The 25250-nt window shown below is 26.5% G+C and overlaps 1 protein-coding gene across 3 annotated transcripts in view; it reads right to left on the bottom strand.

Moving 5' to 3' along the window:
- The window catches only part of LOC135928049 (actin-histidine N-methyltransferase-like), a 70353-nt gene that overhangs the window by 23224 nt on the left and 21879 nt on the right, over positions 1 to 25250 (bottom strand). For 2 of the 3 annotated variants that reach the window (XM_065464374.1, XM_065464373.1), the window contains exons 8-10: positions 8659 to 8860; positions 6047 to 6149; positions 5802 to 6002 (exon numbers count right to left, since the gene is read on the bottom strand). In XM_065464374.1, the coding sequence (XP_065320446.1) occupies positions 5802 to 6002; positions 6047 to 6149; positions 8659 to 8860 (506 nt within the window). Of the gene's footprint in view, positions 1 to 5675; positions 5748 to 5801; positions 6003 to 6046; positions 6150 to 8658; positions 8861 to 25250 lie in introns of all 3 variants that reach the window. The other variant, XM_065464375.1, reaches the window with a different exon arrangement.

Below are 25250 nucleotides of genomic sequence, written 5' to 3'. Positions count from 1 at the left end.
GGTAATGAGAAGAATAGACTAAGATGGTTTGGGCATGTGGAACGTCATTAAACGAAGAAAGAGCTCCATGCTTTCTTTATTAATTGCATTATCCTTTAATATGATGTTACTTTTTGTGTTTCCTATTTCTTCAACTACTTTAATAAATTCACTAGATATATATTCATCCGTATGTGTTTCAATTAATTTAAAGGAAATAGGACTTGGTATTGCTATAATAAATTTTATAATACATTCCACTCTTATATTTGCCCACCCATCATTAATAAAGCTAAATTTTAATTTTTATCTCATCTTTCGATTACTAAATTTTTAATCCTTTCATATTCCCTATTTAACAAATTTTTACTAAATAAATATCTTAAGAGCATTTTAAATGCTTTTTTTTAAAAATTGATATTTTCTTCCAAATAAACGTTGCATTATGGAAAATGAACAATTTAACCTAAAAATGACTTTTGCGAAATTATCATAATATTTAATTAAATTATTTTTCAGAAATTTATTTTATTATTAATTAAATTAAAATTATAAGACGAGGTTGGTCTACCCTACCTTATATCTCTTTAGCTTTTAATCTTATTTCTTACCTAATTTCAGTTATTATTAAATTAAATATATTTCAGTCGTTAAAAAAATTTCATTCAGTGAGATATTATTATATTATCGAAATAAACGTACATACAAAAAGGTTACACGTAAATTCGACTAGCATCAATTCAACGCGGCCTCAATTCGGCGCGTATCTAATAGAGTTGAAATTTATTAGTATAAAACAAAAGGATGATTAAATAGAAGCCATTTTGAATGTTGGTTTTATTAATTATTTCTTCATATTTTTTTTTTTACAAAAATCTCAATTTTATTTAATAAATGTGTAATAATAATAAAAAATTTAATAATATCAAAAAAAATTAACAAACCAATATTTAAACCAATTTCTTTGGTGGACCAATTTGCTATGTTAAAAGATGTGTTGATCTATAAAAAAATCAAATTATTTAAACGAGAGTTTCGAACCGTTAAGTATAACGGTTCGTTTCGGTCTAGTTTAAAATTTTATAAAGATATTTCGGTTTTTTTGAACATTTAGGTTCGGTTTGGTTATAACGGTTCTTTTCGGTTCGTTCTGGTTTTATAAATTTGTTGTTTTTTTTAAAAATCATCATAAACCATAGAAAAAAATCTTTTTAATTTATATTTTTATAATTCCTTATATAATTTAATGAAGATTATTTCTTATCTAATTAACTAGTAATTTGCCTAATCTATATTAAATCAAGTATATAAAGTAAAAAAATAAACATGGTTTTGATAAGAAATCATGAATTTAAATTGACCCCAAGGAAAATTAAAATTTCAAATTTAGGTTATTAAATTAATTATTTTAAAACACCTTGTGAACCGGTTTAAATTGGTTCAAGAATATTTATAACAATTCGGTTCGCTCTTTTTATAATTTTATATAAAAGTCCGGTTATGGTTCAGAAAATAAAAACGGTTGGTTCTTGTTTGGCTGTTCTGTTCGAAACCTTGATTTAAAAATGATATTTATTTTTTATGATTAATAGAATTAATTTTAGGGTTTTTAATAAATCCATAAAATGAGGCAGTCTTAAAGGAAAATTTATTTTTAAGTCAATTTATTTTCTAAATTAATACAATCGCTGCATATGGGAAATTCAACCTTAGCATTAGACACTTCCCTTTTGTTAATCTTCTAAAAAATAATTTGAATTTTTTTAAATCAACATATCTTTTCATTATAAATTGGTCCACCAAAGAAATCAGAGTATAAATTTTGTTTATAATTTTTTTGATATCCAACCCTCAACATGACTTCTATTTAATGATCCCTTTGTTTTATATAAACGGAAACCATATTAGATACGCGCCGAATCGTCGTTGCGCTGAATTGACGCAGCGCCGAATTGACGTGATACCTACAAAAACAAAACTAATTATGATATATGAACCAAGAGAAAAGATATTCTTTCTTTTTTTCTTAAATATGATAAAAATCCTGATTACTATAGGGGAAATTTTCCCTATGTTACATCCCTGATTATATCATCGAAAATGAACGTAAACATAAAAACAAAACATAATTATGATATATAAACCAAGAGGAAATATAATTATTTAAAATATAATAAAATCCTGATTATTTAATGAAAAAAAAATAAATAAAAATTGGGGAAACTATAGAAATTTCGAAGTTTATGTTACATCTCTAGTTATAATGAAAAAAACTTTAAAATAGTCTATTAGATAAGATAAATTTGTAATTGTTTCTGCAGAAAGAGAGAGTTAAAGATATTGTGGAAATAAATCATATGTATTCCACTTTATAATTGATTTTGATGATTTCAACTATTTCTTCAATTAAACTCTTTATGTATTCAAATGACAGCCTGATATTAACTACTACCCCTAAGATCTATTATAAAACCTTTATTTTTTTTCAATATCCTTCTTTTGATTCTTATCACTAAATGGCTCAGAATTGATGCTGTTTGATAATCTTTATTCTCCAATAATGGCTAAATAAATGTGTTATATAAATATTTACACTTTACAAATAATTAGACAAAATTGAAAGAAATTTTAAAATATAAATGATTTGATTGCTACTTGTTTAAGTTTTCGGTATTCCAATATCGGAATATGAATGGTCAAATTATTTAAGATAAATTATTATGAAAATAAAAAATGCTATAGGCGCAACGTTATAGTTTTTATTTAGCTTATAACTCGGTTTTTGTTTAGCGACGGAAAACTAAATTAGTAAATAATAAGAATTATTTAGGCAATAAATACAAATCTCAGATAAAATATTTCTAGGACACAAATTTATTAAGATTAAAAAAATATAAAGCTCTATCATTGAATCAATCTTTCAGCGTATTTTTTAAAAATATTATTTAACTAATATCCGCTTAAAAATATGTTTTAAAATAAAATGGTCACCTTTAACAATTATCGCTGTATTGCTTTTAGAGGTCTGCAATGGGCAAATTTTTAGCCCACAAACGCGCCCGTCCAATATTTTTGGAAAAATTAACCCGCCCTCCCAACCTGCCTATAGTAAAAATATACAAGCCCGTCCGCTCTTTAGCCGAAAATCACCAGCCCACCCTTTAATATAAAATTATTTAGCCGCCTGCCCATTATTTATAAAAAAATTTTAACCCACGCCGCTCATATAAAATTTAAATAAGCTTTCCTTCAATTTTTTTAAGTATCTAATATAAAAAAATAATTTAGTTTCAGCGCTACATCCCTATAAAAAAGTTTTATAATTTAGGAATTGCTATTATAAGTATAAAAAATATTCAATCCGAATTACGGATAAGGAATTTTTGATCTAATAACATATTTATGTAATAATATAAAATTAATATTGCAAACCTTCCAGCAATGCTAATTCCTCGTTCAGAAGAAGCACTGGTTTTTGGAATTGAAAATATTTTTCTATCTAATCTTGATAGCTTTGCTAAATCTTTTTCTTGTAGTTTCTATCAGTAGAGTAGGATATCCGTTTGAAGTATATCCTCTACTCAAGTGAGATAATTAAATAAAAAGTGAACTTATTAATAATAAATATAAAAAGACTAATTTAAATTGTTTATAAATTGTAATCTTAAACTAAACTAAGTAGCCTAAAATCTTGCTAAATTATACAAAAAAACATTAAATATTTTGTTATGTCATTAGGTAATTCTCTCCTCTGTAACAGCCACATCTTCCCATCTGTTGTTTAATTTTGAGGTGGATGCTATCTATTCCAAACATTGGATTTATAATTATAATAATCTTTAATTGAATTCTCATTGGGGAAACGGGTAATATCTGATTTTCATCCACGTCAATGTTATATACTTCCATGCAAATAAAATCCAACATGTTATTTTTTCTAATTAATTTCTTCCGACGAAAACATCCTCAGTTATAGGTACTTTTATATTAAAAATGTTGAAATTTCAGAGAGCATATTTTTTTTAATGTTTACTTAAATGATTTTAAATATTAAATAAAAGTTGAAAATTTTTTTTTAACCAGTCCGCCCACCCATAGTTTAAATATTTTTCTTACCCGCGAATGCGTTCTTTAAAAAATTTAACCCGCTCGTCAGCCCTCCCAGCAGACCTCTATTTGCTCACGCGCTATTGTTTTTGCTATATTCTCTTCGCAATTGATAATGACTTTGCTATAAAATTTTCGCAATTGATAATGATTTCACTATAATCGCTATTATTGATTCGCGATAAAAATTTCGCTGTCATGTAATCGTTCGAAAGAGTTCGCGGTATGAGTTTTGTCATGTTTAAATATTATTAATTTTCGTTTTACCTTATACAAAATGTATAGAGGCAAATTGATAATTTTCATATTATAAAATTGTTTGGATATAATTTTTGTTTCGCCCTTCCCATATTAAAAAATTAATTGTTTTTATATTATTTTATTTTTCACCGTTCAGATTATAATTTTTGGTTAATTGTTTATTTTGAAATATATTAAAACGATTACTTAAGGAATTAATACAATTTAACGTTCAAGAATTAACAACGCAAATATATATTACTAGCTGATAGACCGTCAAGAATGAGGGGGAATCAAAATTTTCTCCTTATAGTTAACGATGGATCAATCAGATAGTCAAATGAGAATAGATTATCCGTATTCATTCTTCCAAGATTTCAATAATTTTTTAGAGAAGGCCAAATATATTTTGGAAAATATGGAATAAAAAATTTGATTTGTGAGTTATGATATTTATCAATTCTTTTAACAAATTTTCCACATTCAGACGCAAAATGGTTTTTGCCTCTTCATATAAATTCATCTCAAAAAATCATTTAAATGCCTTTAAAACCTTCCTAAATACTATTTTAAAAAAAGACTTGCCATCAGATTCGAATCAATTATGGGGGCAAACCTGATTATATCACAAATACTTTGGTCGTAGGCTATTTAGGAGATTATTACAAAAATAATTGCCATGTGTCCAAACCTCGGGTTTTAACTTATTAAGTATACGTATCAATTAGAAATTGGTGTGAAGGGAGAAGGTAAGCTTCACATGTTATTTGTATTATATCCAAAATCCTCCTCCTAAAGTAGACTTTAAAAATGTTTTCAATAGCAAATTTCGTGAACATTTTATAAATTGTTTTTATCCCAAAGTTCCTGTTTATTCAAAATTCCTAGAGACATATTGTAATATTCTAACTCCTTTATTTAGCCCACATGTCATAGATTAGAACATCCTGTTTACACTCTTGACGTATAGCCTATTCTCCCATATTCATCTCTTAGTTTCAGGATGTATTTTTTCTTCTCCCTCTTTTTCCAACTTTGGAATCAGAAAAATGAAGAGGGAATAAGCTTGCACAGCCTGCAAAAATGCAGCTGCAGCAAAACGTTTAAAAATTTTTAAAAAAGAGAAAATATACATGTGCCCCCCCCATATACCTCAAAAGGTATGCAAAATTTAATTAATGATATTTTATCACTACTTTCACTGTTATAATAAAAAAAATCTCGTTTCCATGATGTGATAAATTCTAACATTTTTTAAATTTAACCGAAAATTTGAAATAATTAAATTTCAAAATAAAATTGTTTTTAGCCTCGAGATTTCGTAAAAATCAAAAGAAATTGTAAATTACCGTGGCACTAATTTACGCTTAAATTAAAGTTTTAAAAAATCGTTTCGCCAAAAATCAGAAGATTTGGCAACCCTATAAATTACACGTATATCAGTATTTATATATAAATAAGAGAAAAGAAATTACCTAAGGTCATACAAATAATTCTTAACATATTGAAAGCCGTTAATTGTAAAGGAAATTTTTCTAGATTTAAGGTTAAAATCAACGTAGAATAATTGTCGGAAGATATAAAAACATTGGAAGCATCGTTTATTATATTTTCATCATTCAATTCTTTAAGATATGTATTCTTAATCAATAATGTTGGATCATTTGAATTCAATCCTGTCGTATACAAATAATATAATAATGTAATAAAATTTACAAACCAAATTTTAAGGATATTTCATCAAAGCGATTTATTTCGTCGGGTATAAACCCGTTATGTATCAAATATTGTGCGGAAGATCGGTTGCCATAATTCATACATATCTGCATTTGGGTGCAATAATATAATAAAATAACATAATAGCAAATTTAAAAATAAAAATATACTTTGTTTAAATTATAATCAGGTGGTCATTTTTTGGTCCTAAATTTTAATATGCGATATAGGCCAGATAATCGGATATCTAGATTCAAGGCAGAGAAACAGATAGTCAAATATCTATGGAGTAAATATTAATCATAATATTTAAATGAAATAAACTAGCCAATCTTTTAATACATATAATTTCCATTTTAGATTAGCATAAATATTGATAAATCATAAACTGTTCTATCAGGTGCCTATTTACAAAAATGTGCGTAATTATACCAGGATGAGAGGTTTCTAATTAGGATTGTTGAAATTAACACCTATAGAAGATAGTATAGCCGAAGCGGACCCCTAGTCTCCAAATTTCTGGGTTATTAGTGGAATCTTTTGTTAAAATAATGACCTATTCTATATTCATATTTATGGGTTGCATTTCTGCAATATAAAGACCACTTTACGCATCATAATAAAAACTTCATCTCATAATTTTATTTGAATAAATATTTGGTTATTGCCACCGGAGGGTATATTTTTTTTTATGTTATTTTTTTTGAATTAATATATCAATTTTTATTTAAGATATTTAAAAAAAAAATTTTTACTTGCATTTTAATTTTTTTTTGGTAGATGAAACTTTGCATTTTAAATTTTTTTTGGTGATAATAGTATAATTAAAGGAAGATAAATATATCATTTTATATTTAAGATTTTTTATAAAGTTTATTCTACAAAATTTTTGATAGATGAAACTTTGCATTTTAAATTTTTTTTGGTAATAATACTATAATTAAAGGAAGATTATATCATTTTTTATTTAAGATATTTTAAAAAAGTTTTTTCTACAAATTTTGCATTTTAAATTTTTTTTTGGCAGATACTTTGCATTTTAAATTTTTTTTGGTGATAATATTATAATTAAAAGAAGATCCCATAAATAAAGAAATATTTAGCAACTTAAGGAAAATTACTTATTTTTGTTGTGATAATGCCTATAAAGTTTTTAAAGGGGGCAATGAAACTTTGCATTTTTTTTGGTGATAATACTATAATTAAAGGAAGATCTCATAAATAAGTAAAATTTTTAAACTAGTATATTCTTTAAAAAATATTAAAGATATTTTTAGGCCGTTATACAATTTAAGTTCTTCGAAGGAATTAGATTATGAGAGGAAAACATATCTTGATTGTTGTTGTAGCACTTAGAAATATTTCATTTGTCTCCCGATATATGCCACCGATGATCCATATAGCCTCGGAGATCAAATGCCGACCACGATAATATTTACGCTTTCACACATGAGTTCGTCAATTTCTATAGATCTTTGAATGATTCGACTATATGGAACCCACATACCTTGCGAAATTTTTTAAACCTATATTAAAAACCATATTTAATTTAAATTACCATCTAGAAATTGCATTCCTATCATAATCTAATTCCTTCAAAGCCCTTAAAATTGTAAAATGGCCTAAAAATAATTTGGTTCTTTAATATTTTTTAAAGAATTAGTACTTATGTACAAGGATACTAGTCTTAAAATTTTATTTATTTATAAGATCTTCCTTTAATTATAGTATTATCACCAAAAAAAAATAAAAATGCAAAGTTTAATCTACCAAAAAAATTTTGTGGAAATTTTTTTTTTAAATATCTTGAATTAAAAAATGATATAAAATTTTAAAAAAAAATAACATAAAAAAAAATAACAAAGAAAAATGTAAAATAAAAAAAAATAATACACCCACCGAAAGTGGCAATAACCTAATATTGTTTTGTCCATGAGCCGCATATTTGGAATACTAAGGAACAATATTTATAAGTTTATGTATAAGTTCTCTTTTTAGATAGTATACTTTTTATTCATGATTGTTTATTTTATAAATTTAATAGATTTCCTAAAAAAATGAATGCAAGTAATTTTATTTAACAAAACTTATAAAATCCATAAATAATAGAAAAATCAAAAAGAAAATATTCAAATTTTGCAGGGCGGGGGTTAGGGGGTGTTAAACCAAAATATTGGTCAAGAATATAGATAGAGGTTAAAATAATTAAAATGACCGAACGAATTTCCAAAAAAATGTCCTTGATCCTGTCCTTGCATTCTGACTTTAGATAGCAGTCTCCTGTCCTGGCTTTTGAATTCAGTTTGGTTTTGGCCTAACATATTTTGCAACTGTCCAGACCGAGCGAACCAATTTTCAAAAAACCATTTTCAGTCTGATCTTTACAAAGGATCTTTATTTGATTCGGGTTATTGGTCCGGTCCAGGTCTTAGATATCTACTATAAAAATGTGCATAATATTTTTCAGACTGACTAAAAAAAATGGACCGGGCATGTGCAAAATAATTTTTCGGGTCGGGTCCAAAAATAGTTCAAAAATCTTCAAAAGCCGGTTCGAGCAGGTCTCTAGGAAAGAATTATTGTAATATATGATTTAAAATAAATATAAAAATTAACTTGCTGGTCAATATGATAAATTTTTGGGGCGTATATAATAACATCTTGATTTTCGATATCATAATCAATTGACATGGGAAGATTTCCATCATGATTAAACATATCCATGAATGGAATAAGTGCCAGTATCGATTCCTCTTTAGCGAAATCGTTCTTTTTGACAATGCGGTTTTGTCTAGTGCTTACACACGATACTGCCCACCTAACATATATTTTTATAAAATTTGTTTCATTTTAATTCTAGGCAAAATAGATAAGAATGTTTGATCTTGTTTAATAGAAATTTTATTCAGATTCAATATTCAATTAGGTTATCACATTATTAATTTTACGCTTATTAATTTTGGGTCTCATTTTTGAACCAAATTTTATATTTCTAATTTGAGAAAAGGAAAAATCCGGGTTTGTGAGGCTATGTGTTTTGATCAGAGTTTGAAAAAAATCTTAAAAATTATTTTTGGTCAAAATATTTTTGAAAACTTTTTTTTAACTCTTGGTTTTATTAACTTTCGAATACTAGAGTTTATTCGTTTTTTTTGATAAATAGAATTAATTATTCAATTTTAGATAATCGTATCTTATCAATAATTTTTATAATTTTAATTCCTCGAATGTTACAGTCAAAATCATAGCTAAATTATCAAAAAGATCTTATGCAACCATTTATTATACCCTTGACTTTCAATCAATATATTTATACTACAAATCAATATATAATATTATCTTTTATTACAGGGTTTTCCATTCAAAAAAGGAAAAGTATTCGATCAAAAAAGAAAAAGTATTAATCAAAAAGGAAAAGATACCATCAAAAAAGGAATAGTGTCAATTAGTGTGGTTAAATAGATGGTTTTACACGACCACGACCCTTGTTTTTAGTCGAAAAATGAATAAAAACCTACACAACCAAATGGGTCGATCTGATCGAACAAATCCATAGACCTGAGCACCCATCCGCGCACCAACACAAAAACAATTTATTATAATATTTTATTTTAAATATATTGCTTAACCATATTTTTATGAGAGGATGAATATTTCAATATTAGCATAGAAATAATTACGTTTAATAATATTAGATTTATTTTTAAAAAAATTGTTCTCTTATAACCTGAAAATATTGTGTAATTATCACTTTAAACTACCAACTTGAGTCTCGAACTCGATTTGTGATCGAGAATCCAAATTAAAAACTAGAGGATGAGTAGTTCAATATTCACTTAGAAATAATTATCGTATTAAAAAAAGAATATATTATATTTCTTTTTTTATAAAACGCTCTTATCTTTAGATAAAAATATTTTATAATTAATATTTTACACTAGCAAATCGAATAAACCGAGTTGTGATCGATAAACCAATTTAAAAACTAGAGGACGAGTTGTTCAATTCAATATTAATTATTAAATATTTAGCATCGAATTCGAAAAAATTATCTTCTAAAACCGGGAAAAATTTATTATAGGAATTTATCGATTTTTAGATATTTTTCATTCATATATCATCAAAAAAGTTTATTTAATTAATAATTTACGAGGTCTGGCCTAAAGTCATAAAAATTGGCTAAGGTTCAAGCCGACTAAATGAGTTGGCTCAGGAGTTGACATTAATCAGCTCAAGTGGGCTTTAGTAGTTCCAATAGTTGGCTCGAGTTTAATTTTGAGCCATTTGTTATTTAACTTTAATTCTCTAAAGGATATTACGACAAAAATTAATAGTTTAATATATAGAAAGATGCCTTCCCATCAAAATATTTAGCAATATTGGCTATCCAAAATATTTCATTAACTTGAATAATACACCCTTTAGCGAGTAGTTCTAGCTGCTCCTTGCTCGCAAGTAACGGTAGAGAGATCCATCAATGCACTAGCAATAAGTAACCCTATTACGAACTGAATTGGACAAATGTACTTTAAGATATTTTAGATACTGACCTCTCACAGGCCCTCACCTTTTGGGACAACAACTGCTCTCCCACCCTTAGCCGTCCCGCTTCCAGTACCCAAAAAGACTGGGATGCTCCTCTGATCGCCCGTTCCGTTGAATATCTTATTTCGAACAGGCCCTTTGAGGAAAATCCCAATGATTTGGTACTAAATGCAAACTCTGGCTACGAATGGTTGGAAGCCATCCCCAGCGCCAATCTTGGCCTCCTCATGACTGGCGAACAGCTATGTATATCTATAGCCCTCCGCCTCGGCTGTAATGTCGTAGTTCCCTCCATCTGCATCGACTGTGGTCAGCCCATTGAATCGAAGGCTTACCATCCATATATTTTTTTTTAAAGTATAGATAAATATGAATAAATGTGTTATGAAGAAATATGGCTTATTTATATACATATGTTTTACCTTGCACTGCAAGTTCTCCCGTTGACGACAACCTCGTCATAAATCTATCAATAACATTTTACTAGCCGCCCTCAAAAAAGTTAATATCCCATCTACCCTCGAACCAGTGGGTCTTTCAAACAAATACGCCATACGCCCGGATGGTATTTCTCTCATACCCTGGTCTAATGGTCTTCCGCTAACATGGGATTACACTTGCGTTGATTTTGCAGCCAAGTCTAACCTCTCATTTTCTGCTATCGAAAAGGCAGAAATCTTTAAAAAAAATAAATACGCTGGCCTCGCCAACACTATGTTCATTCCTATCGTTACCAATACCCTAGGCATGTTTGGAAACGAGGCCCTCAATTTCATTAAAATTATAGGAAAAAAATGAGACAGATCTCAGGGGACCCCCAATGAAGGATTTTAACTTCGCCAGCAGATTTCCCTGGAAATTTGCCGGTCTAATTTTTTAAGTATTCACTCTTCTCTTAGATGATATATACCCCCCTTTTTTTAAAATATATATATTTTTTTTATAGTCCTTTTTAATGTCTTCATAGATTATATATATATTATATATTTATTTTTTTTATATTTAATTTTTAATATATCCATTTTAATATATATTTTTTAATCCTCTGTAATTTAATGATTATGAATAAATAATAAAGTCCAGTTAAAAAAAAATACATATATTGTTATACTTATATTATATTATTCAATTATAATAAATTTATACCATATTTAAAAAAAAAAAAATCAATAGAATATTTAAAAAAAATCATCAAACTAAATAAAAATTTGTTAAATAATGTTTTCTTTTGAGTTTTGGTATTCATTTTTATTTATATAAGATTTTGAATTGAATCCGTTATTAATTTGTGAATAATTATATATTGTCTTAGAATAAATAAAATAATTTTAATGAAATTGTTACAAAGTTAAGGGATACTAACTTCATCAAAAAAGATGGTTAAACTCCGTAATTTAAAAAAAATCCAAATGGATTCGTATTTCGGCAATAATTATATTTTTTAAATTAAAACTAATAATATAGAGAACTACAGAATGTCAATAATGATAAAATTCAGAAAATATCGTACTTTTTAACATTCTAAAGAAATTTTTTTGGATTGAATCTTATAAAAAAAACTTCTTCAATCATTACGTAAAACGAAATAGAAATTTTAAAAAGTATTTTATATATATATACACAAATTTATTATTATGTATAACATTGTTCCTATCCATGTAAGAACATTATATCTTTCCAAAAATGATTTTTGATAGTTTTGAAGGAATTTTTAAGGGCCATTAAATTAAAAAATAAAGATCTTATCCCTTGGAATTGAAATCCAAGATATTTTTTTTAACAAAACAATTATTTATTTTTATAAAGATAATCATAAATATTTTAAAAAAATGGGCAGATTTATGTACAAAATACTAGTATGATTTCCTGGAATTTTATTTAATGCTGTCAAGATTTCTAGGAAAATCGAACGCGTTCACTTTCGCTTTCAAAAAAGAGAAATGCGTATAATAAAATTTTTTTTAAATATAATTTAATATAAATAATAGTTTTATATATTTTAACAAATTATATTAGCCATATTAAAAAATAATATAGTTTTATTTTGATAATATAATTATAAATGCAATATAATATAGCGAATAAATAATATTTTTATTTATAAAAAATTTTTCTTATTAATTTTTAATGACAATTGTTTTTCAAAATTTTTATCTGATAGACAAAAACGTTTGGCAGTTAATACGACATTTATATTAAAAACACGCACTACGCCAATGAGGGGATTGCGGTATTATACTTATTAAACAACTCTTCTAAAGCGTGGAATTTATTAAAAACATTTATTGTTTTGCACTTTGCTTCAAATAATTGCGATAAGTTAGACTCCTCCAATCCATTCTCTAATTCCTAGTCAAAAAAAAGGATATCGAGAAATTACTTCCATTATCATTTCTAAGGTTTTCAATAACGCTATAAGTTTATTATGTGGAAGTCCATGGTCATTGAGGCTTGACTCAGGGGCGGTCTGGCCATAAGACCCGGTGGGCATTTTGCCCACGAGGCCGCGAGAAAATGTCGATTTTTGAGGCCGATCAGAAGAAAATATCAAAATAGAGGCCGATTAGAAAAAATTATTATTATGTTCACATTATTTTCTCTTATCAATTATTTATTTTTAATGATATCTCTAAGATTTGAATATCACATTCCTTGAGAATTGTCATGTCGTTTACTATATTTTAATACATAATGTATCAATAACGTCGCTTGACGCTACACATCATTACAACGTTCTTTTCTTTGTTTTTTTTTCAAATGAAGTGAAAACGCTTTCGTTTGCGTAGAGTGAAAGCATTAATTTATTATATTATATTTTTATACATTGCTTTATTGTAGAAATAATATAGCCAACATTTCTTGTTCTTAATTCATTGAAATCAAATAAAATCCAGGTCGGTGAATCAGATAAAAGGATGGATGCTTGGGTGAAACAGAATAATTCATCTGGCCAAAATAAGTTAAGAAGGCTGCAAAAAATAGGTGAGATAAGGTGGTGGGCACGTGAAAAAGCCCTTAGATGGATATATGGTAAAGAGAGCTTGCTCCCAATAACGATAAAGGCACTTCAATTTATAATAGATAATAAATAATTTGAAACAAAAACTTGATAATTTATGTAAATTTAAGATGCTAAGTACAGTTATAATATATTTAAAAATTTTTTAAATAATGGGGCCACTGTCATATCTTCAAACTAAAAAATCAGGTACTTTGTCAGCATGGAAAATGAAAGAAGATGCTAAATCTTCTGTATCATCGATTATTACATTGATTCAAAATAAAGCAATAAAATGGCTGCTAATTTAAATGAAACATTTTCATATTTATAGCTTCCGGAGAGTATCTGAGTACAAAATGCTCTGGAAAAAGATCGAATTGGATGAGCGAAGAGAATATATAGTGACAAATGCCAAGATGAACGTCCTCAAGAATAGATTGACCTTTATAGGTTCGAACTATTTCGTCCTAATAATTGATCAAATTATAAACAGCTTGTCGGAAATACTTTCTGCGAATTGAGAGCTTATCTTGAATGTGCAATATTTGCATCCAAGATATTTTGATAAAATAAATAATAAAGGTATTTCTGAAAAGACCTTGGAAAAACTGGCACAATTGGCATATACATTAAGTGTTAAATTTCATAACGAATTATGTTCATTTGCCAGTGTATTCAAAGATTTGGTAGCAGAATAAATGAAACGGACGATGATATCGCATGTACAAGTGAGTAGTCAAATGAAGAAGATGGAATATTACAATATGATAACAAATCAGTGTGATAATAAATGTAACAAGTTTTTAATATGCGTGTATGAAATTCTTAAAAGATACAATAAGCATATACAAGTTACACTAATTTATTTTTGGCATATGAATACATTTTAACTTTATCATTTACTCAGGTTAATTGCGAGAAAGCATTTAGTAAATTAAAAATTATAAAAATAAGCATTGACCAAGAAAAATTAGAAGCGTTTTTAATGATGTCAGTTGAACGAGAACTATTAGCGTAGATTGAACTAGAAGATATTCCTGTATATTTGCGCAAAGGTTCAAAGTTAATGAGAGATTTATTAAGGTAAAAATTATATATTTTCTTAATTCTTTTATTAGAATCTTATTAATATTATTTACAATATGATCGGTGCCTGATTTTATAAAAGTGCAGCAATTTTATTCTCTGTAATATTGTATAACTGCAATAATTTTATATTTATAATTAATTGATATAATATATTGATTATATTTTTTTATACTTAACATGTGATGTATGATTTGATTTTATAATGCAATATCGTTGTAAATCTAATATAAAATATATATTTTCAATGAATATTATTTTATATAGGTAATGAATATGATTTTAGATGTGCATTTTTTAAAAATAAAATATATGAATATCGTATAATACTATTCTTTTTTTACTAAAAATGTAAAACTTTTGAACTTATTTTCAAAAAATAAGAAGTAATAAAAATCATGCAAATCAAAGAAGCCATTTAGGGGAACCCGGTCGATGACCGGGCAAAACGAGCCAAAGGCCCGCAATATGGGGGTATGGGGGCGAAACCCCCATATAAAGGCCGCTATAAAAAATGTCCACGAGGCCGTAGCGTCGCCAGTCCGCCCCTGCCCATGAGTCCATTATTTTTATTATCATTTTAATTTACTACTGATACAATTTTATTAATCAAACATTATATTTTATCAAAAGCTTTTATTTTTATTTTCTTAATTTATAAAATTTACATTATAGCAATATCAGCAATTTTTATTCAAGTTTATTAGGTATCTTATTTACTTTATGCAATCATATATATCTAAACTGAAGATTCCATATAAGAATATCAACTGTCACAATTTTGTGGGTTCCATATAAATTACATTTAGATTTATAAAAACTTAAGAAATTAAGAGTTTTATTTACTTATGAACTTGTGCCTGGCCCAATTTATATCTTTGCTTAGCATGGCTGAATTATTTTAATTAGTTTTAAAATTTTGCTCAGTAGGATGTTTTATAATTCTTAAGAATTTGGAGTCAACAAATACAAATAAGTCTAGGTTAGAAATTAACTTATTTTTATAACTTTAAAATTATTTTATTTTAGGTTTTTTAGATTCTTTCTTTAAAAGGATTAACAATTCAATCCAATTCGCATGTGTCTATGCATCGATTTATTCATTGGTATAAAAATGAGTTTCAAGGATGTATAGATTTCGGAAATGGAATAGAACATTCTGAATTTATATCTGAACTAGCAAAGCTTTATTTCTTATGGCAACATATTATTATTATAAAATAATGCATTAACTTCAAAAATATCCTATCAATTATTATTATTACTTATATAAATAATAATAAATCTTGTATTTTAATAAAAAATATATAATATCTAATAAAGTTATTAATTTTTATGATTTAAATGATTTTTATATTATTCATATTATTTATTATAATTAAAGAAATAAACTTATGAATTTAATATTTTATGGAGTTATATGATTAGATCTTAATAACTATTAAACCTTAACATTTAGCAACCCTATCGTTATTGAGAATGTTTAAAATATTTTTACATTTATTAGGATATCCTATTCCCATATATAATCTTTTCTCTTGGTATTAATTTTCAAATTAGTTTTATTTTATTTATTGTTTTTATCATTCCTTGTTTGTAATATTTTATTTTTTAAAATTGGTTTCATTTTCTAATGGCTTTTATTATTATGTGTTTGTATCAGTATTTATTTATTTTAACATATTCTCATATGTATTTCTTACAAAATCATAAGCATAACCTAATTAAAAATGTGTAAGAATGAAATAAATTTTATTATAAAATTAAAGTTACAGAAAATTTATAAATATTTTATAAGATATAATAAATTTTCTTAACAAAATATAATATCAACATTTAAAAATATATGATCATGATATAAATCAACAATATTAAATTTAAAAAAAAGAATCTTAATTCAGACACACTATACAATTTATTCATTGGCCATTAAATAAAATTGTTTTGGTCAATTTCTGACGAATATTGATATTCGATTTTCTATTTTGATTATTACCATAATGATGAAATCGAATGTGCAAATAACGTTCAATTATTAATGTAATTAGAATTTGATAATGGGAGAATAGTGCTTCTTGATTAAGCATATGATCAATAAGTTCATCAAAAATATTTGTTTGATGTACTTTAGAAAGAATAAATGATACAATCCTTTTAAAAATAAATTTTTTTTTTATTAGCAATGATTTTTCAAAACACGGAATGCACTTTAAGAAATTTGGCATAATATTGAAACACTCTTAGAAGGAATTATTAACCCCTGATTGTTTTTTATTTTTATCAAATTATAAGCATCACTGTTTTTATGATTTTGATTATCCATCATAGCTGTTATGCATGCATGTATAACATGTTACTTTTTTTCAGATATTAATTTGCGTATTATATACCCTGCTATATAGGTTGATACATTTTCAAGGTAGAGTGATAATGTCGGAATATTAGGAACAAATGTTAACGAATTTTCATAAAGATTAATATGGTTGTTATTGTCAGCATTTTTCTGAAAATCTCCACAAATTAGATTAGTATTATCGATTAGAATTACCTGTTGTTATCACTTCCAGTTTTGCTACCAATACATCTCTTATGGCCGAACGTAATTGATAAGCAGAAGGATTATTGTTAAAACCTCTGCTGCGTAAACAACTAAAAAATAGTTCAAGATGATCTTGTGAGGTTTTGTAGGTTAAAACGTAACTAAAATAAGAATAGAAAAAAAAATTAATAATAATTATGGTTAGTATTAAGAGGTATAAAAATATTTGAAAATAAATAAGAAAAATATATAAAATACTTGAGTTTGGGATTAGGACCCAATAATAATTCATTCCCAATACCAGAAATTTTCATTGATGCTATTAACCCTATAATGCATGTTTTTCTATTTGATTCATATACATATTTCCCATCTTCAAACTTTAAAGCTTTAAGAGTATTGATACATTTTTCAAAATAATCTTCATACTTTTAGATAGTGGGGCCTTAAACCCTTTAGCACATATGTTTCGAGTATTAAAAAATCAAACATTCTATAAAAATATTATTAATATTATCAAGGTATTTATTAAATACCGATCAATCATTTGATTTTATATATTTTTCTTATTTATTTTCAAATATTTTTATACCTCTTAATACTAACCATAATTATTATTAATTTTTTTTTCTTTTCTTATTTTAGTTATGTTTTAACCTACAAAACCTCACAAGATCATCTTGAACTATTTTTTAGTTGTTTACGCAGCAGAGGAGGTTTTAACAATAATCCTTCTGCTTATGAATTACGATCGTCCATAAGAGATGTCTTGGGAGCAAAACTGGAAGTGATAACAACAGGTAATTGTATTCCAATCGATAATACTAATCTAATTAGTGGAGATTTTCAGAAAAATGCTGATAATAACAACCATATTAATCTTTATGAAAATTCGTTAACATTTATTCCTAATATTCCGACATTATCACTCTACCTTGAAAATATACTCGAAAAAATTTTTCAAAATTTTAGGACAGCTTTAAAATCTTTATTTAAGAAAAATTTTCTTAAGGGTTTGTAAAATTTTAAAATTCTATCGATGGCAGGTATATTAATGACAACCACCTGATAGGTATATATCGCAACAACTCACACCATTCCAAGTAAGGCCACTTCGCCAACTCTTTTAATTCATTAACTCTTTTAGTTGATGACTAAATTCGTTAAAACATATCATCACAATTATTTCGACATCCACAGATAGTACATTTATTGCCTTCTTGCAAGAATTATGTAGTATATGACTTATAAGCCAATTGGTATTAATTCATTATTGTGCTTCCTCAATTCGGTAACTTTGGGTTTTGCCAAAATTTACAAAGGCATTATCAGCGCAGAAAGCTGACATGCAAATCATTGATAACCCTGAATCAGCTATATTTACCATTATGTGGCTAGCTATATCGTTGGATTTTTCACTATCCGAGGAAAAAATTTTAACAGTTTTATTGAAATGTTCTTATTCTTGTTGAAATAGAGGAGGATCGAGGGAAATGTTTTATTATTTCCCTTATTAGTTGCATCTGTTAGAATTGCATATGGACGCCCATCTTTCAAATCGTCTAGAATTGACCTCTAGGATTCAGGTACTAAAACACTTGTGATAGCCTTGCTCATTTTTGTTCTGCCACAAGTAAGGTTTGCACTTATATTGGAGTCGTTAAATATCATGAGAAAAAGATTCGACCCACATTGTGATGATATAACTCTGTGAATGTTGAACTACATGATAGATGTATACGATTTCCGTAAAATGTAGTTGCACCTGTATTATTTATTATTTTTAAGAATATTTTTGTATTGCAATTGATGTTGATATACTCCCCTGTACTGACTTATATGAATGAAATGATGTTGATTTATTATTGGATAAAAATAAAACAGAATAGAAAAAAATTTACAAACTAGACATGTTTTTCGAATAAATATTTAAAATTATTTTAAAAATAATCAATTAATTTCTCTCAAAATTATTATCTATATATTAAAAATTTTAAAATACTAAAAAAAATTGCGGGAGAAATTCTAAAATTGCGGTATTTTTGCGGGAGATTTCCAATTGCGGTAGTTTTGCGGGAGAGATGTCTGCATGTAAACTAAAAAATTGCGGGAGTCTCCAGCTGATGGGGGAGACATGGCAACCCTGATGTGAGGTCTAACTATGAAAAAAAATTTTTTAAATTTACTTCTATTTATAAAAATCAAGAAATTGACGTTAGCTAAAAATAATTATACAAGAAAATAAGAAAGGAAGAAAAAGAATTATTATTAAGGTAGTGAGGGAGGGGGGAATTTTGGCTTGGGAATTTTTTTGATATAAAATATGGGCCTATTTTTCCGGCTAAAGAAAAATCTATATAATTATTTTATTTTTTTATATATTTTATTTTACTTATGTCTAGCTAGCACTAGAGGTCTGCATTGGGAGGGGTTTTCACCCGCTTATACTTTAAATGGGTATGATCGGGTTTTTAAAAAATATTTTTAACATTGGGCGGGTTGAAAAAATTTTAAAGTAATGGATGGGCTTGGGCGGGTAAATTTTTGATATTTTTCAGGCGAAATGATTAAAAATAATAGTTTTATTTCAATATATGTTTAATTAACATTTAAATATATAAATAAATAAAGAACCAAACCAGCCATTAAAATAATTTTTGACATTAGGCGGGCGGGTTAAACAAAATTTATAGATAAATTGGCGAGCGGGCGGTTAAATTTAAAAAAAAAATATATAAGTAAGCGGGTTAAATAAATTTCAGAACAATGAGCGAGTACGCTTTTTGACTAAAAACTTTATCATTGCAAACCTATAGCTGGCCCCAGATAGAATTATTAAATTAAAAAAGGAATTATTTTATTTACTAACATTATTATAAAAATTTGTTTTAAGACTAACGATTAAAATAATAAGAAAGGAATTATTTTATTTATTTTAACATTATTAAAAAAATTTGTTGACTAACATTTTCATTATTAAGACAAAACTTTACGGTGAACAATTAAACATATATAATTTAAATTGCTAAACAATTAATTATAAATTTAGAAGAATTAAATAAAATTTCAAAAAATTAAACTAGTATTTTATACATAGATCTGTCAAATTTTTTAAAAATATTTTTAATTATCTTTATAAAAATAAATAATTAATTTGTTAAAAAAAATATTATGGTTTGCCAAGTGATAAAATCTATTTTTTATTTATTTTATATTTGCCGTAAAAATTCCATAGAAACTATCAAAAATCTTAAGATTTGGATGGATATAATGTTCTTAAATCGGATTTTTTAACTAAATATATTTAAAATTTTAGGTAAAATTTGATCAAGAATTTTGACCACTAATAATAAGCAATTAGGTTAAGTTTTTCTTATAGATCAAATCCAAAAAATTTCTTCAGTGTTAAAAAGTATGATATTTTTTTGAAATTTTATCATTATTGACATTCTCTCGTCCTCTATTAAGCAAAAAATATAGTTATTGCCGAAATCCGAATCCATTTGAATTTAAAAAAATTTTTTAAATTAAGGAGTTCGAAAAATGTGTGCCCAACTTTTTTTGATAATTTATTTCAAATTAGTATCCCTTAACTTTGTAACAATTTCATTAAAATTATTTTATTTATTCTAAAACAATATGAAATTATTTATAAATATTAATAAAGGATTCAATTCAAAATCTCATATTAATAAAAATGAATATCAAAACTCAAAGGATAACGTTATTTAATAAATTTTTATTAGGTTTGATGATTAAAATATCGTCTAAAGTATATTTGTCAAATCTAGTTCGTAATGGGGTTACTTAATCGTATGCACTGAAGAATTTTTCCACAAATACTTGCGAGCAAGGATCAGCTAGAACTACCAGGTAGGGAGTATATAATACAAGTTCTTGAAATGGATGGTCAATATTGCAATATATTTTGATGGGAAGGCAATTTTTGGCTATATATTAAGCAAATAATTTTGTCGTTATATCCATTAGCGAATTAGAGTTAAATAACAAATAAATACATTTGGGCCCAAAATTAAACTCGAGCCAACTATTGGGCCAACTAACTAAACTCAAATATTAGGACAAATCCGGAGCTGACTCAAGCCAAAGCCAATTCATTCGGCTTTAGCCTAAGGCAATTTTTACGACTTTAGGTCACCCCGAAAATTGTTAATTAAATAAACATATATTACCCGCATTTTTTTGATGATATATGAATTATAAATATCTAAAAACCGAAAAATTCCTATAATAAAGTTAGCCTGGTTTTAGAAGATAATTATTTCGAATTCTATGCTAAATATTTGATCAATTATGAATTGAAGTAGTCGTCCTCTAGTTTTTAAATTGGTTTATAGATCAAAACTCGAGTTTGAGACTCAAGTTACTAGTGTAAAGTAAAAATTATCAAAAATTTTTTGTTTAAGAAGGGAATATTTTTTAAAAAAATAATCTCAAAAATAATTATTTATGCTAATATTGAAATATTCGTCCCTCTATGCATAAAAATATGATTGAGCAAAATATTCACAATAAAATATTATATAAGCTGTCGGTTGGTGCTCGAGACTATGGATTTGGTCAACCAATCAATCCATTTGGTTGGGTTGGTTCTGGTATTTTTTCGACCAAAAATCAGCGTCGTGGTCGTGTAAGACCAGCCATTTAACCATACTAACAAATATAATAATTTTTCAATATATGCGACAAAATTATTTTTTCAATATATGCGACAAAATTAATTCTTTAATATATTAAAAAATATATATCATCACAAAGAAAATTGTAGGTTTTTTTATTAGGAATTTGTTTTCTTATCAATTTGAATGTAGGATGGATAATAGCAGCTAGGGGCTTCGAACCAAACAGCGAAACCGGAACGAACCTTTATAATTTTCTGAACCGTAACCGTTATAAAGAAAATATAAAGAGAGCGAACCAAACTGTTATAAATATATTGACCCGGTTTAACCGGTTCATAACGGTTTTTTAAAATAATTAATTTTAAATTATTAACCTAAATTTGAAATTATAATTTTCATTGGGGCAATTTAAATTAGTGATTTCTTTACAAATAAAATTTTTACAATTAAATCACCATTATCTTTATGTCAATCAATACCTATTTTATTGTTTCTTTATATATTCAATTTAATAGAGGTTAGGGAAATTACTAGTTAATTAGATAAGAAATAATCTTCACGGTTAAATTAAATAAGGAATTATAAAAATAAAAAATATTTTTCTCTATATAAGGTTTATGATTAATTTTGTTTAAAAAAATCAAATTTATAAAAACCGGAATGTACCGAAAAGAACCATAATAATTAAACCGAACCGATATAAATTTTTTCAAGAAAAACAGAAATGGAACAAAATCTTTTTAAAATTTTAAACTAAAAACTAAAACGTCCCAAACCTCTATACTTAGCGGTAGAAGCCCTGATAGCAGCTATGATATTATCATCATTACAAACAGTTGAAAATATGCAATAAAGTTATTAAAAAAACTTATTTTTATAAAATTATAAAACTTATTAATGCAACGTATAAGAGACTCTACTCAGGCGCGTACGTAACGGCCAAAGCCAAAAAATGCAGATGCCGAATTATATTTTTCAAAAATATTATTGATTAATTTATATTTGTTAATATTTATTCTTATCTTATATAATATATTTAATTACATTTATATATCACATTCATCTACTAAGATATTTTACCAATTAATTTCGATATCAAGTTTTCCTTGGCGTAATTTACCTATTATTTTCAAATTTTAATGGCGTATTATTTATCTAAATTTTTAGTCAAATAATAATTATTTCTGAAACTCCTTGTCCAACAGGAAGAAAGAAATTGCAAACTTGTCCAATGAGATCGAGTCTCCGTCATCAAGCATAACAGCTTTTATGGAGTTAGAAGAGCCGATTATTAATGCAATTACTGAAATATCCCAATGGCTTGGAAGAAATATTTCCTCAGAAGCAAGAAAATTATTGGATTCAATACTTATTTCTTTCTTTCTTTTTTCTCATTAGAATGTATTATTTAATTTTACAACTATTTTATCTAATACTTTTCAAAAACATGACCTAGACTAAGAAGATGAGAATAGCGGAGAGCATTTTATTAGAACTCAGTAAATTAGAGCTAATGTTGATGAAGAACATATTTAATATGTTATTGTTGAGTCAAAAGCAGAGCTATACGTGTTTAAAATTTGTCCCCCTCGACTTGCAGCAAGCAAGCTCATCGTCAAAACATTAATATAGGATTAGTAGAAGAGTATTATAAAACAAATGTCCCCTCTCTTAGATACATTTATAACCCAAATAAATGAATGGTTTTTAATTCATCAATCAGCACTTACAAATCCGCAGATATTACTTCCACAAAAGCCTTTCCAACCTTTTTCAGATGGTGATAGAAAAAAAAATATTTGTTAGATTTTTATCATGAAGATGTTAAAGTATCTTATGATACCTTATTAGCTGAATAACTATGATTAAAAGATTAACTATGGTTGATACAGTTCCAAAAATGCTATGGATGCTTTGCATTATTTCAAACACATTTTAGATTATATTCCCAATTTTTTTAAAATAAATTATATTTATTTTTGATCTTTATAGCTAATTATGTCGATTTCAAATATTTAGTTTTAAAATATACAGCTCGGCCCGGATATTTTTTAAAAAAAATTTTTTAGACCCAGCCCGGGTATGTTTAAAAAAATTATAATATGGTCCGGCCCGGGGGCCGGGCCTGCAAGTCTCTGAGAAACATACCTATGAAATACAACTTCTGAAAGTAGATTGAATGATTAGGATCTTTTGAATATTAGGTATTTAACGCCAAGATAGATAATTGAAAAATTAGCTCTCAAAACATACAAAATACAATTATTCCTAAGAAACATTTTGTGATTTAATTTATATTTCCAACATTTAAATTTTTTATACTAAGGCTCAAAAAATTCAAATTTCAATTTTGGGTCATTTAAGTGATTCATATCGTGGTTATATTCATTTTTAATTCACATTTATTTTATAGTTTTTCAATGCCAGTTTATATATATATAATTTTTTTGTAATTCACATTAATTTAAAATTATGTATTAGAAAAGTTAATAGTCCTAATGCTTAATATTTTTAAATAATAATATTTCATAAAAAATTTTATTATCCCCCCCCCAGACCAAATTCCTGCGTACGCGCCAGACTCTACAATAAGTTGGCAAAGTTCTTCTGCAAAATCCTTTTATTTGAATGAGTCTAGAAACAGTTGGAGTTAAAAAAAAAATTCACATTCATATAAAGCTCATCTTCAAGGATCTTCAAAGTCTTTGTCAAGATTCCCTAATCTGAAATTTATTCATTTCGAAAAATAACGATTATATCACTTGACTATATTCTTTAATAAATTTACGTTCTTGAGTTAAAGCACCTTGTGGTATTTGTAGATATCAAATAACTTCCCAATTTTTTAATTATAATACCAGCCATATTTGTGGACAATTTTGTCTATTTTCTAAAGACTGACACTTTTGAAATGAGCTTTTGGATATAATATATAATTTTAAATATATTTTCTAAAGCTTTCTCTATATCCGATGAACACTAAATTGATATTGTGGTAGACACTGCGTAAATGTTGTGACACCATTGATATCCAACAAGTTGAAAATCTTCATTCATTTCAGAACTTCCATTCTTAAACATTCAACCACTTTTGGAAGATATATTTCTTGTAATGTTTTCTAACTTGAGTTTAAAAATGGCAAAAATAAATAAATATAACAACTCGCTCTACATTTAATTAAATAGTTTTATAAATTTAAATAAATATTCATATAAGATATGCTTGTAAAAATTTAAGTGTCTTCAATTTTAACCGATAAAAATGTCTCGTTAACTTTGAAGGAGTTTATACAAGCTGTGAGAGAAGTTGTATGATGTATGGCAGCGAGACATGGGCAATTAAGCGAAGCCAGATTGAAGGAATGATTAAATGAATATGAAGAGTATCTCATTG

Source organism: Gordionus sp. m RMFG-2023, chromosome 4, assembly GCF_954871325.1.
Source record: "Gordionus sp. m RMFG-2023 chromosome 4, tfGorSpeb1-WG-v2, whole genome shotgun sequence".
Classification (NCBI taxonomy): domain Eukaryota; kingdom Metazoa; phylum Nematomorpha; class Gordioida; order Chordodea; family Parachordodidae; genus Gordionus; species Gordionus sp. m RMFG-2023.
This window is presented reverse-complemented; position numbering and strand designations above follow the sequence as displayed.